This window comes from Stenella coeruleoalba, assembly GCF_951394435.1.
Source record: "Stenella coeruleoalba genome assembly, chromosome: 13".
Taxonomy (NCBI): Eukaryota; Metazoa; Chordata; class Mammalia; order Artiodactyla; family Delphinidae; genus Stenella; species Stenella coeruleoalba.
In genome coordinates, this window is record NC_137159.1 from 43,795,549 (window position 1) to 43,815,451 (window position 19,903).

The 19,903-nt window shown below is 39.0% G+C and overlaps 1 protein-coding gene and 1 long non-coding RNA gene across 5 annotated transcripts in view; one reads left to right on the forward strand and one right to left on the reverse strand.

The window, feature by feature from the left end:
* LOC307196119 overlaps nt 1-19,903 on the reverse strand; it is a 433,371-nt gene that overhangs the window by 371,316 nt on the left and 42,152 nt on the right. The gene's annotated exons all lie outside the window — the stretch shown is intronic.
* PNPT1 (polyribonucleotide nucleotidyltransferase 1) overlaps nt 11,187-19,903 on the forward strand; it is a 39,932-nt gene continuing 31,215 nt past the window's right edge. The window contains exons 1-7 of one of the 2 annotated variants that reach the window (XM_079940851.1): nt 11,187-11,388; nt 15,947-16,007; nt 16,609-16,683; nt 17,402-17,507; nt 18,394-18,443; nt 19,462-19,525; nt 19,627-19,674. In XM_079940851.1, the coding sequence (XP_079796977.1) occupies nt 11,228-11,388; nt 15,947-16,007; nt 16,609-16,683; nt 17,402-17,507; nt 18,394-18,443; nt 19,462-19,525; nt 19,627-19,674 (565 nt within the window). In that variant the 5' untranslated portion in view covers nt 11,187-11,227. The remainder of the gene's footprint in view (nt 11,389-15,946; nt 16,008-16,608; nt 16,684-17,401; nt 17,508-18,393; nt 18,444-19,461; nt 19,526-19,626; nt 19,675-19,903) is intronic. The other variant, XM_079940852.1, reaches the window with a different exon arrangement.

A 19,903-nucleotide genomic window follows, 5' to 3' on the forward strand; every position in this document is an offset into this window, starting at 1 on the left:
ACACCTTATCTTTGATAAAGGTGGCAGGAATGTACAGTGGAAAAAGGACAGCCTCTTCAATAAATGGTGCTGGGAAAACTGGACAGGTACATGTAAAAGAATGAAATTAGAACACTCCCTAACACCATACACAAAAATAAGCTCAAAATGGATTAAAGACCTAAATATAAGGCCAGAAACTATCAAACTATTAGAGGAAAACATAGGCAGAACACTCTATGACATAAATCACAGCAAGATTCTTTCTGACCCACCCCCTAGAGTAATGGAAATAAAAACAAAAATAAACAAATGGGACCTAATGAAACTTCAAAGCTTTTGCACAGCAAAGGAAACCATAAACAAGACCAAAAGACAACCCTCAGAATGGGAGAAAATATTTGCAAATGAAGCAACTGACAAAGGATTAATCTCCAAAATTTACAAGCAGCTCATGCAGCTCAACAACAAAAAAACAAACAACCCAATCCAAAAATGGGCAGAAGACCTAAATAGACATTTCTCCAAAGAAGATATACAGACTGCCAACAAACACATGAAAGAATGCTCAACATCATTAATCATTAGAGAAATGCAAATCAAAACTACAATGAGATATCATCTCACACCAGTCAGAATGGCCATCATCAATAAATCTAGAAACAATAAATGCTGGAGAGGGTGTGGAGAAAAGGGAACCCTCTTGCACTGCTGGTGGGAATGTGAATTGGTTCAGCCACTATGGAGAACAGTATGGAGGTTCCTTAAAAAACTACAAATAGAACTACCATATGACCCAGCAATCCCACTACTGGGCATATACCCTGAGAAAACTGAAATTCAAAAAGAGTCATGTACCAAAATGTTCATCGCAGCTCTATTTACAATAGCCCGGAGATGGAAACAACCTAAGTGTCCATCATCAGATGAATGGATAAAGAAGATGTGGCACATATATACAATGGAATATTACTCAGCCATAAAAAGAAACGAAATTGAGCTATTTGTAATGAGGTGGATAGACCTAGAGTCTGTCATACACAGTGAAGTAAGTCAGAACGAAAAAGACAAATACAGTATGCTAACACATATATATGGAATTTAAGAAAAAAAAAAAAAATGTCATGAAGAACCTAGGGGTAAGGCAGGAATAAAGACGCAGACCTCCTAGAGAACGGACTTGAGGTTATGGGGAGGGGGAAGGGTGAGCTGTGACGGGGCGAGAGAGAGTCATGGACATATACACACTAACAAACGTAGTAAGGTAGATAGCTAGAGGGAAGCAGCCGCATGGCACGGGGATATTGGCTCGGTGCTCTGTGACAGCCTGGAGGGGTGGGATAGGGAGGGTGGGAGGGAGGGAGACGCAAGAGGGAAGAGATATGGGAACATATGTATAAGTATAACTGATTCACTTTGTTATAAAGCAGAAACTAACACACCATTGTAAAGTAATTATACCCCAATAAAGATGTTAATAAAAAAAAAATAAATAAATAAAAAAAAATCAAAAAAAAAAAAAAAAAAAAAAAGAATACTGATATATACTTCAACATGCGTAAACCTTGAAAACAACCACCATCTTTTATTCCCACTGCTATAATTCAAACTTCAGTCCATTGACCCCACCATTTCTCACTGTTCATCAGTGTTCTGACTTCATATTTGGAGCTACTTGTCCAGCCTAGATTTCATAGTCCCATCCTTATAATCACTCCTCTGCAAATATCTCCAACTCCTTTGCCCCTCTCTCCCTCTGTCATCCATGCACAGTGTCTTAGTCAGCTTAGGCTGCCATAATAATATACCATAGACTGAGTGCTTTAAACAACAGATATATATTTTCTCACAGGTTTGTAATCTAGAAGTCCCAGATCAAGGTCCAGCATCTTTGGCTCCTGGTGAGGGCTCTCCTCCTGGCTTGTAGATGGTCACCTTCTCACTGTGTTCTCACATGGCAGAGCGAGAGAAAGAGCTTTCTGGTGTTTCCTCTTCTAAGAACACTAATCCTATCAGGGTCCCACCCTTATGACCTGGTTTAACCTAAATTACTTCCTTATCCCAAATACAATCACACTGGGGTCTAGGGCTTCAACATATGAACTTTGAGGAAACACATTTCAGTCCATAGCACCTAGAAAACCGCATCTCTAGATGAATCCAACCACGCACTTTCTCCATTCTTGCCCCAAACAGGTAAACTTTGCTAGAAAAAAAATTCACCCAAATGAATAGATTGGTTTCCCTTGAAACTCATGATCACAAATCTCAAAGAGCACACAGCCATGTACCAATGTCTGGCAATCCCATCATGTTTCCTAAGCAGATTCACTTTTCTATCCCCCAAAATAACTTTCTTCCTAAACTTCATATATCTTCTCTTTCCCCCAACCCCCAAATCTCAGCTACTGGCCTTACCTCAAACTTCATTAAAGATACTGAAGTAAGACAAATTTCCTTGATTCTCCCTTAGGCAAGCCTTCAAACTCACCTACATTTTCTCCTATCTCCACCTTCTCTCCCATTTCAGTGAAGGAAACTTTCCTCCCATTATGTGTAAAACAGGATGTTAAATGAGGACTTTTCCTACTGTACCAGAATTTTGGTTAAGGCTCCAAAAATGAAAATAATCAGTGATAATTACCCCAACATTCTACAAGATCCAAGATAGCAGAACCAGTCCATGATTATCAACTCCCATCACCCATTCCAGCCAAAACAGAGGACGCTAACAATTTGGAACTCGAATTAAAGAAAGTTATGTAGGTAGAGACTTGCCAGCCTAGTTAGGAAAGATGTGGCATTTTCCTGCCCTTTCCATGGAGGAATACAGAGCCACCCTGCTCATCCCACCCTCAACCAAACTAAGCAATGGGAGCTCAAGAGAACCACTGAAAGAGAATTAGAAAAATATTATTTCCTTCCCCAACTAAACATTTATTAAGCTATAGAATAGACTTCCCTGGTGTCCAGTAGTTAAGACTCCATGCTTCCACTGCAGGGAGCACAGGTTCGATCCCTGGTTGGGGAACAAAGATTCTGTATGCCGCGTGGCACAGCCAAACAATTAAAAAAAAAAATAGCCCTGTGATGCCATGAAATAGGAGCAAACACAGTAAGAGAGTTCTCAGGAAGGCTTGACATATGTCTCCTAGAGCTGGAGGACTGGAATAAAGAATTTGAATCCATTTTTTTGATGTTTGCTGATGACTTGTAACCCTCACTGTCCCTCTTCTCCTTGTGCCTTACATCTGGGACACTGTTAAGAAAGCTCAAGTGCTCCCTCCTTTTGCAGCAGTGGGAAATTCAAAGCACACAAACCTCTGCCCACCCACACATAGGGACACTCACCCCTGCCTCACTTCATAACCACAATAGAAACTCCAAGCCAGTCTCCTTTCCCGGCTTTCTCAAGCCATTTTCAAATCAGCTTGTGAAGTCTGTCTTGCTTCCCCCATAAGCCTTATTAGGTAAGTAATACACCTTTTCATACTCACTTGGTATGTGGATGGAGGAGGGGGTGGAGGTGTCACATCAGTCTTGACATCCAACCAAATTTTGGGTGAGAGTCCATCCTGCTACTACAAAGTGGTCATACAGGGACATTTAAGGATATGGACTCTAGTGCCTGCTTCCCCCATAAGAGAATTTGGAGGCCAGAGACTGACTGGAGCCACCTGCAATGGCAGGGCAAGAAAAGAGGTCAGTGGTTGAAATAAGCTACAGTGCTACCAGTTTGGGGGGAAAGGATGTGTGAGTTCGTGTGCCAAGAGAACCCAGGGAAGCTATTTTGATGAAAAGCCAAGACAAAAGGATCTCAGCAGTAAGAAGCTGTGCAATAGAACACCAGGAGCAGAAGCTGGGAAGGTCACAAAATGTCACCCAGAAAGTATCCACATTAGGAAACTGTGCAGTTTGGTGGTCTCAGCAGAGGTGGTCCCACAATACACCCCACATCACAGCCAGGTTTTAGATGCCTGCAGTAATGGGGGACATGAAAACCAGACAGTGTCAAATAAGGACTCCATTGGCTCCAGAAACTGAAATCTTTCATCTCTCTCTGCTCTCTCCTCCTTTGTCCCAATCCTGGAAGAACCATAAATTATGGAGGCAAGATGAGGCTAAAAAATAAAATAATGAAAGAACAAATTCTACTTTTTCTTCACCTCTCTGGACTAGTGGAGAGGAGAGGTCTTGAATTACATGTGAGACCTCTGGCTTCTGCTTAGGATGCAGAAATCTTGAAACAGCATCCCATCCTTATAAATAACAACAACTGACAATCTGGAAATTCACAACTCTTCTAGAACCCATTAGAGAGCTAAAATGACAGAGTAACCAGATAATCTGAAACCTAAGGAAAGATAAGAGCCTCCAAAGAGAGACAGGACATGAGCCCTTGCTTACCTGGTACAGTCACCAAAAGACATTGGCAAGAAGAATTCAACTATCATTTTTAACCAATTGCTAAAGGCCAAGTGTGGGCTGCCAAAAGACTATAGAACCCCTGGACACTGCAGATACAAGACGAATTCACAACCACTCACAGGCTCTTCTCCGTGGACCTCACTGGGCACTCACAAAAAAGCCTAGGATGAGAGCAGGAGTCCTGAGAAAGTGTCCTTCCTGGTGCAATCCTGGAGAAGGAGGACAGCAGTCACTGCGGGAAAGGCAGAAGCCCCACTGGATCCTTCTCCCTTACCTTCCCATAGGAAAAAAAGCCTTACCCACTGTGGGAAGGTAAATGTTGTCACCCTAATGCACTGTGAAAACCCACTGCACATGGGAGAAGAAACAACATAACCCTTTACCTCTGGGGAAGAGGCAGAATACATGCTGGGCCCAGAATCACACCTGGAAGAGGGGCTTCAGCACTGAGAATGCTACTCCCACCCAAGATCCAGGGAGATAATACCTTCCTAAGACTGAGGGTTAATCAGAACAGCATACCCCTCAACTCTCACCTCCAGAGTAACATGCTTCTAGTAACAAGTAACGGTGTTCTACTGCTGAGACACAAAAGAGTGAAGAGAGACTCTCTCTGAGGAGCAGGAAAGGGAAGCAGGAAACAGAGGGCATACTCAAACGAGTTCTAAGAGAATTTAATGAAAGGACTATTTAGAGAGGGGAAGGCAGATTCTGGAACTAACAATGAGGAACGATGAGGCACTGAGAGATGGGCAACAGGAGGAAGCTGTTAAGGCTTGAAGCAGCAAGGAGGAGAAACAGTGTAATTGGCGTGATAGCTAGAGTCAAGCAAGCAGGGCCACCTGGAAGGTGCTGCAGTGACAGGCGGAAGCAGTCACTGCCACATCACAAGGAATAAAGGTTCTGTGCTTTTAAGTTCTCTCTCCTCTAGTCCTTTGATCTCCTGCTGGTGTCTCCCACTGGCTGACCCAACCAAAAGTCAGAGGGCCAGGAAGTCAGGGTGTTACAGCCATAAATCAGCCCCTTGCGGTACAGGGCAGAGCTGAAAAGGGTAGAAAATGGACGGAGCAGGTGCAAATGGAAAATACCTAGCATAGTACATCCTAGCTTTCCTCCTGCAACAAGGTTGACTCCATTTCCATAGACTTGGCAGCCTCTCCCTCCTTAGGGCTCAGACCCAGGCCTCTTCTTTCTTTCTAACCTCTCTCTAGGTGATATCATGCATTTCCATGGCTTGTGACATCGTTGGTATGCTGATTACTCTTATTACTCTAGGTCCTCTCCTTGAATCAGCTCCAACCATTTTGACAGCGACTGCCACATTCTTGCTTACCACTCTCTAGCCACACTGGCTTTTCCATATGTCCTCACAGAAGCCAAACCCTTTCCCGACTTAGGGGTAACTATCCCCCTGCAAGTGGCTTCTCCCACCTGGCCCCCATGTCTCAGAAGCCATCTCCTTCTCATCCTTCAGGCTGGCTTAAATGTTTCCTCCTCAGGAAGTGTTTCCCTGGGCACCTTATTTGATGTAAATTATGCCTTCATCCCACTATTTTCTATCTTCACATCTGCTTATCCCCTTCTTAGCATGAATCACACTCTAGTTTTTCTGTTTGTTTGGTTGTGTTTTTGTCAATCTCTCATACTATATTGCAAGCTCCATAAAGCAGGGATTTTTATGCCCTATGACTGTCTTGACACCCTTATATCCTCTGAGCCTAGGATATGGTGCCTGACATAAAGCAGGTATTTAATAAATATTACATTGGGACTTCCCTGGTGGCTCAGTGGTTAAGAAGCCACCTGCCAATGCAGGAGACACAGGTTCGATCCCTGGTCCGGGAAGATCCCACATGCCGCGGAGCAACTAAGCCAGTGCACCACAACTACTGAGCCTGCGCTCTAGAGCCTGCAAGCCACAACTACTGAGCCCACGTGCCACAACTACTGAAGCTCACAAACCTAGAGCCCGTGCTCCACAACAAGAAAAGCCACCATGATGAGAAGCCTGCACATTGCAACAAAGAGTAGCCCCAGCTCACTGCAACTAGAGAAAGCCCACACGTAGCAACGAAGACCCAACATAGCCAAAAATTAATTAATTAATTAAAAATAAATATTTTTATTTATTTATATAATATTTATATTTATTTTTATGTAAATAAATATTATGTAAATAATATGTAAATAATATTTATTATAATAAATATTTATAATATTATGTAATATTATGTAATATTATAAATAATAAATATTTATAATAATATTATGTAAATAAATATTATGTAAATAAATATTACATTTTCCACGTGCCAGGGACCATGCTTAGTTCCATAAAAATAAGGCTGCATTTAAATCCACATAACAACCCTAAGAGGTAGATATTCTTTTCATTCTCATTTTACAAATGAGGAAAAGGAGGTATAGAAAGGGTAAGTGACTTACCAAGAGTCACACGTTTAAGAGGTGACAGAGGTGAGATTCAAACCTAGACAATCTGATTCCAGAGACAGCCCTTTTAACCACTATGCAGTACCTATTCCCACATTCATTTCCATGGGTGAAATAATGACTATGTGAATTAATAAATAAGTGGGAGGACAGACAGACTGTACCCATAAGTCAGTCTGGGGAAGTCTGAGAAAACAGTATTGAAGCTGAGACTAGAAGACTGAGTTTGCAAGACTGACACTTGAGAGGGGATGTGTGCAAAGCACAGAGAATCATACATGCAAAGGCACGGAGGCAAAAGAGAAGGTGATATGTTAGAGAAGAACAAGTAGTTCAGTTTACTTGGAATATAAAATGAGGAGAGGGGGGCTTCCCTGGTGGTCCAATGGTTAAGACTCCACATTTACACTACAGGGGACACTGGTTCGATCCCTGATCAGGGAACTAGATCCTGCATGCCATGTGGTCAAAAAAATAAAATAAAATAAAAAATGAGGAGAGGGAGATAAAGAAGTAGGGTAGTAAGTCAAAATTGATGAGGCTGAATAGGAAAAAATTTCATAGTCCACACAAAGCAGTTGAGATTTTATCATGTAGATTAAAGATTTAGGAAGCCATAGAAGAAGTTTAATCAAGATGGAGACACAGGGGCTTCCCTGGGCTTCCCTGGTGGCGCAGTGGTTGAGAGTCCGCCTGCCGATGCAGGGGACGCGGGTTCGTGCCCCGGTCCAGGAGGATCCCACATGCCGCGGAGCGGCTGGGCCCGTGAGTCATGGCCACTGAGCCTGCGCGTCCGGAGCCTGCGCTCCGCAACGGGAAAGGCCACAACACTGAGAGGCCCGCGTACCACCAAAAAAAAAAAAAAAAAAGATGGAGACACATTTAGGTTTGTGATTTAGAAAGCTCCCTCTGGCAATGGTGTTGAGCAGACTTTGTTAATGCTGAATATGCTACATTCTTTCAAGAAAAAAAAAATTTCATGTAACCCTTCAGTGTCCGAAGATACTTTTTATTATGTTGCTTAAATATGCACAAATATATAAGAAAACATAAGTTCCTTATTCTGGTAGCTTAGTCATAAAACTAAAATAAATAAATAAATATTTATCAATATTAAACCAAACTACAAACCAAATTAAATTTTAATTAACAATCATTTAATGCAATGGTGTTTTACTTAAATGAAATTGCTACTCAGAGGGTGCAGTGGTATTAACTATTTTGATGCAGCTTCATTGGAGTTTGAAGAAAAGAGAAAAGGAGATCTGAAAAACATTGCTGGTGGATTTAAATTGGATCACCGTTAATGTGCTTCAAGGTAAAGAAACTGATTTTAAATTATATTTTGACTCTCAAACTAGACTTGGCAGAACTATACTTCTAGAATGTGAGGTTCAATTTCAGATTGAACCTCATGGGTCATAGCTTCAGTAGCTACAACCACAAGAATTTAAACATTTTATACGTTTCTTTCTACGTCAGTCTTAAAATGCTTAATGTAAACATAGCCTGATCATCTGTATGACTACTTCATAATAATGCTCTGCCACAAGATTTCACTATCCACATTTGCCTTGGAGTTTATGATCCAATTACTACCATTTCAATTATTTTGGATTGGTGTGAGGAAACAGTTGGGTTTAATGTGCACATTCTGCTTTCTAGCATTTCCAACTGGATGAAAGCTAACCGATCCATGGTTAGTTTCTGAAGGAAAGAAGGTTGTTCAGTATTTCAAACAGAGGAAACTAGAGGGAAAATTAAGAAAAGGCTGAATTACATAAAAAGGAATGAAATTGGGTCACTTGTAGAGACTTGGATGGACCTAGGGACTGTCATACAGAGTGAAGTAAGTCAGAAAGAGAAAAACAAATATCGTATATTAACGCATATATGTGGAATCTAGGAAAATGGTACAGATGAACCGGTTTGCAAGGCAGAAATAGAGACACAGATGTAGAGAACAAATGTATGGACACCAGGGGGGAAAGCAGGGTAGGGTGGTGGTGGTGGAATGAATTGGGAGATTGGGATTGACATATATACACTAATATGTATAAAACAGATAACTAATAAGAACATGCTGTATAAAAAATAAATTAAATTAAAGTTTTTAAAAGGCTGAATCAAAGCTGAATCTACCATTTATTGAGTTGTTGACAATGTGCCATGTACCATGATAAACATCTTACATCCTCTGTCATGTTTAATCTTTACAAAAATCCTTTGAGATTTGTATTATCCATTTCTACAGATGAAGAAACTGAGGCTCAGAGAGATAGGGTCAGACAACTAGCAAATGGCAAAGCCAAGACTGGCACCATTCAGGACTAACTTTGTTACCGATTCCCAATGGGTCGGAGACCTCTCAATGGGTCTATGGGTCCTTTGCCTGGAGTTGAAAATGTCAATCAAATGAAACCAGATTTGGTATAGCACAGCAGAAACTTAATTCATTCATCAAGGAATGGAGAAGGGAGATACTTTGTCATTCGTACCAGTCCCTGAGAGCTAATGGATCCTTGCCTTGATATATCTCTTTATTTCCAAATCACCTGGTGTTTGACAGAGTTGTTTTGTAGCTCTGCTTTAAGAGATATGCAGTGGTCAACTGTCCTGAACCAGCTCTGACTTGACCACAGGAACGCACCTACACACACAAGACCTGGAAGTATCCAAAAGTTACCTCTGCTTAATTACTGTGCTATAATCTCTGCCCAAAGGGAGGATTTGTATTCTGCTAGGCACAATTCATGCCTTGTGCAAAGAAGCATGGAAAACTGCGTATGCCCCAGCTACCCCCAGCTGCCCCTGGAAATCTCTACCCTTTCCTACAGCCCTGATGACTTATCTGCCTATTACCCCTTAAAATTCCCTTACTCCCCTCCCTTTGGGGAGAAGGTATTTTTAGAGCATGAGCTCTCCTTTCTCAATTCCTTAATCAATAAAAGTTTCTGCTGTGCTATACTGAACCTGGTTTCATTTAAGTGGCATTTGCAACTCCAGGCAAAGGACCCATTGAGGGGTCACTGACCCTTTGGGGATTGGTAACAACTTCAAGTCTATGCTCTAAACTACTAGGCAATACTGCCTAAATGAAAATGATTATATAGTACTTAGGTACTCTACCAAAAGGTGATTTAGTATTCTTATTTTATAAATCTAAAATCATGTTGAATTGCAGCAGGTAGATTCTGATAGATTTGTCCTCATAACAGGTCTCAATGGAATGGTCTTGGAAACACTGGCAACAAGGTAAAGTCAAAGGTAGAGGAAGAGGCAAAAACTACTTTAACACTAAATACCTATAAATAGAGTTAACAGTAATCTCTTCTATTGGCATGGAAATTCCAAATCAGTGATAATAGCTCTTGAGAGCAAGGTATAAGGGAGCTGCTTTGCCACCAAATATTATAATTTGTCTGTCTGGAGTTAACACTTTTTGTTCTTAAAACTCTGCTTGAATGTGCATTGGATTTTGTTTGGATTTCTTTGGGGGGGATGGGATTATGACCTTAAAAGAGTAATATGACCCTCACAGTAGAAAAATGATCATTGGTTCATTCCAGGAACCACGTAAAGATTTTCCAACAGGCAGATTAAGAGGGGTGGGAGAAATTTATCCACCCCCTAGAAATGGATCAAATTCAAATTCCAAAAACCTTTTTCATTTTCCAAAACATTTTTTTTAAATAGTAGCAAGCACTTTGCATTTAAGAGTTGGTTTAGAAAGTATTAACACTTGACCAAAACAGGCAGAGGAATAAACTGCTAAATATTATCAGTGGAAAGGAAGATGAATCCAAAATGATCATAAAGATATACAAAATGACGATATAGGTCAACAAGAAGTGAAATTAACTTACTAGAAATAAATTAACGCAAACCTTCGTAGTAATATATTTGTTGCTTGAATTTATAAAATAAAAGCCAGGGCGAAGGAGGGGAGAGAGAAAGATCTCTTTCCATGGCCCACTGCGCAAATTCTCCTAATTCTCAGCTCCCATAAGCCAAATAATAATGTGTTTTCTGATTACTTCTATTACTACTATATTTACTCTACTTATTAAACACTTACATTATTCTAGGACTTTCTTTTAAACTACTATAGCAAAACAAAAAACAACCAAAAAGCCCACATTATTTTTCTAATTGTTGTTCATTGGCTAATACGGAAAGAAGGACTGGTTAAGTCACAATCGCGTTCAGATAGGTTTGGCCCTCTCTAGGTTTCGTAGAAAGCGGCCCGGTATCCGCTTCCCCGGCGTTCCCCACTGCACCGCGGAAACGAAACTGCATTAGGCTCCGCCCACTACCTGCTGAGCAAGCCAATCAGGGCGCAGCCCGGGCTGAGCGCTTGCCGGGTGTCATGGCGGCGTGCAGGCCTTGCTGCTCGTGCGTCTGGCTCCGGCCACTGGGCCATGGTCCCCTCCGTCTGCCAGGGCGGGGTCGGACACTCACCCAGTTGCAGGTGCGAGCACTATGGGGTGGCGCGGGGTCGCGAACCGTGGCCGTGGACTTAGGCAGCAGGTAAGGAACGGTGTGCGTTCTCTGTTCTTTCACAAGGCATCATGACAGGCCAGCCCGAGTACATTCACCTCCTAGAGTACGAATCCGACACCCCAGGTCTCTTTCCCTCTCTTTATCCCAAACCTAAATTCCAAATTTCCCTTTCCGGATTTTGAGTCTGTCTCTTGGCACCCTCCTTCTCGCGCTGTCTCAGCCTCGTGCCCTTTGCTTTTTGTTCCTCCCTTCTGCCCCACTCCGGGCTTCTTTTCCCCAGCTGAGTCTGTCCACTTGTTTTCCGTTCCCTTTATTTTCGGGGACTCCTGGGCTATGAAATGAAAAGATAATGCGTTGATCATTGATGCTTACGTCATCCAATTCAGTTTACTGCCTAAAAAGCTTGGCCTGTATGACCCTGGGTAGAAAGGGAAGGGCAAGGTCAGTTTATTGAACGCCGGTTATATGATACTCTCATGTTTAAGCCTGTAGTAAATTTATTAAAACAGAGGCTCAGAGAAGGTTAGGTAGCTTGCTCAGAGTCAACCAAAGCTAGTACTATGAGGCTAGGTGGATTTTGAACTTGTTTTTCAAACCGTTACTCTCTTTAGGGGTCTGTCTGCCAGAATTCATGTCGAAAATCACTTTTTAAAAACTACCGGATTCATTTTTAGAATAAATAAAACTGCTAATGCTTACTTTATATATCTACACCTTTCACATGTACTTTTAAAAAAACTTTGATCCTAGTTCATACAAAAGCCAGAAAATCTGGCTTTGAATCCAAGACTTCCTCCCTAAGTTACTGAATGATCTTTAAACAAGTTACTTCACCACTTTCGGCCCCCCTCAGCCCTCCCTCTCTGCTCCGCAAATGAAGAGACTGAATTAGATAAAGATTCAGCAAACTTTTTCTGTAAGAGGCTAGATAGTAAATATTTTAGGCTTTGTGGGCTGCATACTGTATCACATATTCATGTGTGTTTACAAACCGTCTAAAAATGTAAGAAACAGTCTTAGGTGAAAGGCTGTAAAGAAACATGCTGTAGTTTGCTGACCTCTAGGCTAGATGATCTCTAAGGTCTTTCCACCTCTGGCATTCCTTGATTTTGATTTTTTGAGGGAAAAGATATCTCTTCCATTCTTCAAGGACCGAACATTTATTCTTCTCTGAAGAAATGCCCCAGAACATTTTACTCAACAGACATTTCCTATTTGTTAGGCAGGAGGGACTCAAAGCAACAAGATTAGCCTCTGCCCTCCAAATTTTTCATGAATAATCTACTTTGAATCTTTCATTTATTAGTCAACCTGGACCTCTTTTGTAACCTCTTTTTAAACCTGTGTTGTGTGTTGTAACAATGAGATTCATAAATATCATACCTGCTGGGTAAATCAATTATTTTCTTTGTCATAAGTTTGTTGTTTGCAGCAAACTTTTTTGGGTGATTACTATGTACCACATACTTTATACTTGTTATGTGTATTCTTTACAGTGCCCTAGGAGGTTGTATACTACTGTGGTAAATGTATTTAATACTTACAGTAACCTTTGGGGTAACTTTAATTTTCATTTCAACAAGTTATTTTTGAGCATCTACGATATTGAGTTACAAGGCACTAGAGATTGTCTGATGAGGAAGTAAGATAAACAGAGGTTCAGTGCTGAGAAAATCAGTGTGGGAAAGGTATTAGGTATGAACAGGGTGCTGAAGGAGCACAGAGGGATGTTTATCACACCCTAAAGCTTACTGTTCAAGGTGAATCCTGAAAGGCAAGGAGAAGGTAGCAGAGAAAGTGGCAAGCGCAATTGCAGAGAAGTGAGAGAGTGCGTTGAGTAACTACAAATAACTTACTGTGGATGGAGTGAAAAGATGAAATGTGAGTTAGCAACAAAGCAAGGCCAAATCTTAAAGGTGGATGTTTTGTTTTGTTTTGTTTGCAGGGGTGGGGGTGGGGTGAGTTTTGTATCAATACTACTGAATTTTTCTTGGTGGAAGTTGGAGTAAGGTGGTTACATTCCATACCATTTTGCAAGTGTTTCTAAAAATGTTCTTTAAGCATATCTCTCTCCCTGGAGTTCTACTTCCTGTGGCAGATGGCTCCTCTTTTCCCTTCTATCTTCCTAAGCTGCCTCCTCCCACTCTTCTGGCCACCAATAGGATCTCCCTGCTCATCTTATCCTTTTTATTATTTATTTTTTTCAAAAGTATTTTTTGATTAGGTATTCACTCACATGGTTCAACATTTAAAAAGCTCAAAAATCTCCTTCCCATACAGTTCCATAGCCACCCAGTTCCACTTGCCACTGATGTGTTAGCAATCTATTATGTATTAATATTTGAAGGTATTTTATACATAAATGTTTGGCAAGTAAACTGATAAGAGGTAAAATCAACCATGAAATACAAAACTAATAACAGATTTGCACCAAAAACAACTAAAAGTGCATTAACAGAAAATATTACATAGGTCGGTTAGCACCAACTGAGATGAGACAATGGAAAGTAACCACCTGGTTCTTTACTTACTATAAATTGCACACACCTGGGGAAAAAACAGTTTAAATTAGGGCAATCACCAAGGCAGGACCATAGGACTATCTGGTGGGTGGTCTAGGATCCCTAAAGGAGACACTGGCTAGACTCAAGAGAGGGAACAAAGAAAGTAGGAGGATTTGGTATTTGACTATAAATCAAGCATGGGTTTGAGAACATTTGGGGTACTGCAGAGCTGGTTTGTTTGCTTGTTTGTTTTTCTCTCACCAACTCATTCAGTCCCCATTGTAAATACAGTCATCCCTCAGTATCTGTGTGGAATTGGTTCCAGGACCCGCCGTGGGTACCAAGATCCAAGGATGCTCAAGTCCCATAGTCAGGCCTCCCTATTCATAGTTCTGCATCAGATGATTCAACCAACCGAAGACTGTGTTTACTAAAAAAAAAAATCCATGTATAAGTGGACCCTTGCAGTTCAAACCCATGCTGTATATTAGCTTTAGAAGCTTTTAACAGTGCTTCCCTGGCTCCACTTCTCTCCTGGTTTTTGATACAATTGGGAAGGCTTATTCTTAGCCAGGATGGATAGTCCACTCCTTGGCTCAGCCTTGTCAGTATCCGTACTCTCTTCCTTGATACACTCGTTTGTCAGTTGGCAGACATCTGGGTTGTTTCCATTGGGGAGCTGTTATTAATAATGCTGCTGTGAAGGTTCATGTGCAGATTTTTACATGGACATATGTTTTCATTTCTCTTGGATATATACAGGAGTAGAATTGCTGGGTCATATAGTACTTCTTTGTTAACCTTTTGTGGAATTGCCAGATTATTTCCCAAAGCAGATGCACCATTTTACATTTCAATCAGCAGTGTATGAGAGTTCCAATTTCTCCACATCGTCATCAACACATAACATCCTAATAGATGTGAACAGTATCTCATTGTGGTTTTGATTTGCATTTCCCTAGTGGCTAATGATGGTGAGCATATTTTCATTATTTGTTGGCCATTTGTTGATCTTCCTTGAAGAGACATCTGTTCAAATCTTTTGCCAGTTTTTAAAACTGGGTTTCTTTTTATTGTTAAGTTGTAAGAATTCTTTACATATTCTAGATACAAGTCCCTTATCAGGTATATGATTTCAAAATAATTTCTCCTATTCTGCAGGTTTTCTTTCACTTTCTTGATAATATTCTTTGAAGCATGAAAGTTTTTAATTTTGATGAAGTCGGATTTATCTATTCTTTTCCTTTTGTTGTGCTTTTGATGTCATCTGTAAGAAGACGTTGTCTAACCCAAATTTATAAGATTTATTCCTGTGTTTTTTCCTTAGAGTTTTATAGTTTTAACTTTTACATTTAAGTCAATAATCCATTTTGAGTTAATTTTTATTTATAATACGAGGAAAGGGTCCAACTGTATTAACTTTTTTGCATATGGATATCCAATTGTCCCAGCACCATTGGTTGAAAAGACTGTTTCTTTCCCCCGTTGACTTTATCTTGGCGCCATTGTAGAAAATGAAGGTGTCTGCAGTCAATCTTGGAGTTTATATTTGGAAAGCAATGAGGGAAGTTTTAAAGGATTTAAGGAGAGAAATGACCTAGTTTGTGTGGTAAAAGGCTACTTTAATCAACAAGGCAAGGGTGGTAAAACAAAAGAGACTAAGGTGGTAAATGGGAAAAACACTTAAGAAGACAGCTTCTGGGGATATATGTATACATATAAATGATTCACTTTGCTGTACAGCAGAAACTAACACAACATTGTAAAGCAACTATACTCCTCTAAAAATTATTTAAAAAAAAAAAAGAAGAAGAAAGCTTTTGCACCCCAGAAATACTGTGTCATTCAGATTATCCTGTGCCTTGGTTTCTATGTTTTTCCTAAAGCAGCTCTTAAATTCCCCTGTATCTTCAATAATGATAGTGAACTCTATCCCTTTTTAGTTTGTTTTTTGCTGGTTGGGGGCCTGTGGGGCTTGGTAACCTTTAGTTCTTCTATTAGAATCTTTAATTGCTTTATACTAAGCTGGGAATTGTACTGATGACCTAAGTCCTTTTGTATTGAATTTTTATTTTAAACAGAAAATTAGAAATATCCTCTGGAAAACTGGCCAGATTTGCAGATGGCTCTGCTATAGTACAGGTAAAAAGTCCAAGTTGTTAAATTTTCATCTTAAAAATGGTTATCAAGACTGGTACTGAATATCTTTACAACATCATGTAACTTCTTAGAATTTTGGTATTGGAAATTGATTCAGACCATTTCTAGTGTCAGAACCATTCCAGACAACCAGTGAGTCAGAGGACTAGGTATATTAAATGAACTTTAAGATCTCTTCCAAACTTGGGGTTCTGTTTTATTCTTGTAAACTCTGTAATGCTTTTCTAGAGAAAGTAATTTTACAGGTTTCTTCAATAGTAATACTTGGGAAATTTTTTATAGGCTAAATTTCCTAATAAGAAGTAGAAAATATGATTGGATGTGACTACGCTATCAGTGAGCCTTTTCCCTTTAGTTCTGTTGCTTTTGAAAAACTTAGTGACTATTCTAATACAGATCATGATCATGCAGAAGGGATTAAGATCGGACTACTTGTGAATAATTATTTTCATAGTCATTGTGTCATGGAATAACATTTCTTTTCCCTTCATTTAACTGAGGGAGGATTCAGTCATTCACTGCTTATATGTTAATATCTGATTTTAAAAAAATTCACCAGTGTTGTTGTTTATGTTTAACTAAGTCAGGTGACACTGCAGTGATGGTCACAGCGGTCAGTAAAACAAAACCTTCACCTTCCCAGTTCATGCCTTTGGTGGTAAGTATTTGCTGATTTTTCTGAACTGTAGCATAAATATATATATTTATAGCATAAATATAGAATTTGTAGTATTTTCGTCCACTGTCTAGTGAGTACAAAGTGTAAACTTTGCACAATAAAGGATTTTCCTTAATTGTTTGATACTGAGTCATTAAAAGAATTTAAAATGATTGCTTCATAACCAATTCTCATATTAGTGGTAAGCATACTTTACAAGGTCCAAGTTCATTAAGTTGACAAAAACAGTGGAAGTGCACAAGTACTTTGATGTTTAATAAGCAATGAATTCATTGCTTTCATAAATTTCCCTTTAGTATGAGTCTGCAAGTATATGTTTGGTGAAGAGTAAAGAGCTCATTAGTATTTTATGGCTTCTTTTATTATGAAAAGGGGAATGCAGTTATATCTAAGAGAGGTAATACAAAAAAGGCAATGTTGAACTTGACCAGGATAAGCTACTGTGGGAAGTAGGGACGCTACACAGTCATCTGACTAAGTGGAAGGCTTTTTAAAAATCCATTTGCTGAAACATTTCTATCAGCTCTCCTTTCCCTAAGAGATACAAAACACTAAAAGTAAACAAAATGTTCTCCACTTGTAGTCTGGAATATGCTGTTGCAAGCTCAGGAGAATTGTACCCATATAGAAACTCTTGGGGAATAGTTTGCTACTACAAAAAGCAGTCGAATGAACTGCATTTTCATTGCTGCTTCAGGTTGACTATAGACAGAAGGCTGCTGCAGCAGGTAGAATTCCCACAAACTATCTTAGAAGAGAGATTGGATCTTCTGATAAAGAAATTCTTACAAGTCGAGTAATAGGTAAGATATTAAGATAGAGGCATTAATCCTCTCTGATAAGCCTGTGTTAGTATCTCTTTTCTTCCATCTGTATTCTACAGTATCTCTTAAATATTCTTTCACTACATTAACACTGCCTAAGATTATTTACTTTCTGTATCCCCTCACTCAAATGTGGGCTCCATGAGAGAAAAAACTTTTTGTTTAATACTGAATCCCCTATACCTGGCATACTGCCCAGCACAAAATAGGCATTCAATAAATATTTGTTGACTAAATGAATGAATCTCTATTAATCACATAAATTCTGTGGCCCACGCCTCTACTCTGTTGAACCTGTCCTGAGTATTTTCCATTTTTATGTTCAACATGGTAATTCCTGAAAGCATTATATTCATCGACTACTGAAATATGTTTATAACCTGTCAAATCTTCGACATCCTTAAATATTGAGGATCATTTGTAGTCTATAGCTCTTCTACCCAAAATTTCTACTTTATATTTATATGCATTCATCAGACACAGAAAACCAAGGAAGGATTTTCTTTTGGTCTACTGTTGGTTAAGTCTCTTTCCTCTGCTTATATAAATAAATAACAAATAAGCAATGAATTCTGATGCCTGTGGAACCAGAATGAAAAGCTGCTCCTCAATTTTACACTTGGGTGCTCTTGCCCTGCTAGTTTTTCATCTTTAGGGCATTATGTATATTAATATTAATATATGTATATTTACTGACCCTGTCAGTAAATTAGTCCAAGGGTTTTGTTTTTGTTATTATTGTTTTGTTTTATTGAATGGCTAGTTATATTATTTTTTAGCTTGTTTAATGAGGGAAAAGTTTTAAACTGTGAAGCAGCTTCTGTCAGTAACTATTTAATGTCTTGTCTTTTTTTGCTTTTGGCAGATCGTTCAATTAGACCTCTCTTTCCAGCAGGCTACTTTTATGATACACAGGTAGGTTCTGTTTTAGGTTTATTTGTTTCCAGGTCAATCAAAAATGACTTACTGAATCTCTATTTAATACTTCCTAGGCTAAACATTATAAACAGTACAAAATAAGAATTTTTGGTGATCCTGTTACATTTTACATTAAGTTTTTTTAAAAACAATAATTTTTAAAAGCTAACATTTATTTGGTGTCAATTTGAGCTGATACCTGAATTACGAGTAGGAATTAGCCAATGTAGGAGTGTAGGAAGATGGAATGGGAAGCACAGAAGCCCTAAGGCAGGAAAGAAGTTGGTAAATCTGAAGAAAGGTTAGAGTGATTGAGGTGGGTGGGGACAGTTCAGGCTGGGCCTTGAAGGTCATATTAGTAACAGACTAGGACAGTTGACACAACTAATCATTATTACCTATTTTTATCACTGGGTCCTCTAAACCTCTACTTTCTTATATTTTAATACTTTGTGAATATTACTTTCTTTCAGAATAATGACCCATATACTTTAATTAAGTAACTATTTTATGTATTTGAGAAAAATAAATATGCCTTGCAAATTTCCCTTTGCAAGGATGTCACTGCCTCAAGAAGTTATTTTCCTAAGTACATGACATAGGCATATTATTACAGTGTAATTTATTTGTCTATGCTTAGCAAACAGAAGACAATATTTTTATGTAACATTTACTAACATAGCTAACATTTACTGAATACTTTCAACATGCTCAGTATTATAAATGCTTTACGCACAATATTTCCTATAATTTTCCTAAGAACTGTTTAGGAAGATGCTGTTATTTTTCCCTTTTAAAGATAATGAAACTTTTTGAGGCTTAATTTAAGTAATTTGTCAATGGTCAAGCATGTAGTTAAATGATAACCAGAATTAAGGGGTTTGACTACAAAGGCCCTGCTTTTAACCATATAGCGCTCCTATATTTTAGGACAAGATGTTAATCGAAATGATAATCCTCCCAAATCAAGCAGATTTTTTTTTTTAAGTGCTGTGAATTTTTTCCCTTGCACCAGATCCTTTGTAATCTGTTAGCAGTAGATGGTGTTAATGAACCTGATGTCCTAGCAATTAATGGTGGTAAGTATAAAAATAAAGATTCAAATTATTACTGTTGTTTTTTTTTTTAAGTGATGAAATATTTTTATTTCAGTTCTTATTTTTTTCCTTTTTCCTTAAAGCTTCTGTAGCCCTCTCATTATCAGATATTCCTTGGAATGGACCTATTGGTAAGTTAGGTTTTGAAAATAAGAAACATTATATTTGTTTCAGGAAATAAGAGTAAGCATGCTATAGCAAGGGCATAAATTTATTGGCTCTGAATTATTATTTCTTAGGGAGTTGAATTAAATGACATTCTAAGAAGAGTCCTTTCAACATTTTGAGATATTTTTATCTTTGCTTTGGGTTTTGTTTCTTATAGCAGTATGTTATGGTGTTAAAGATTATTTTGTTTTT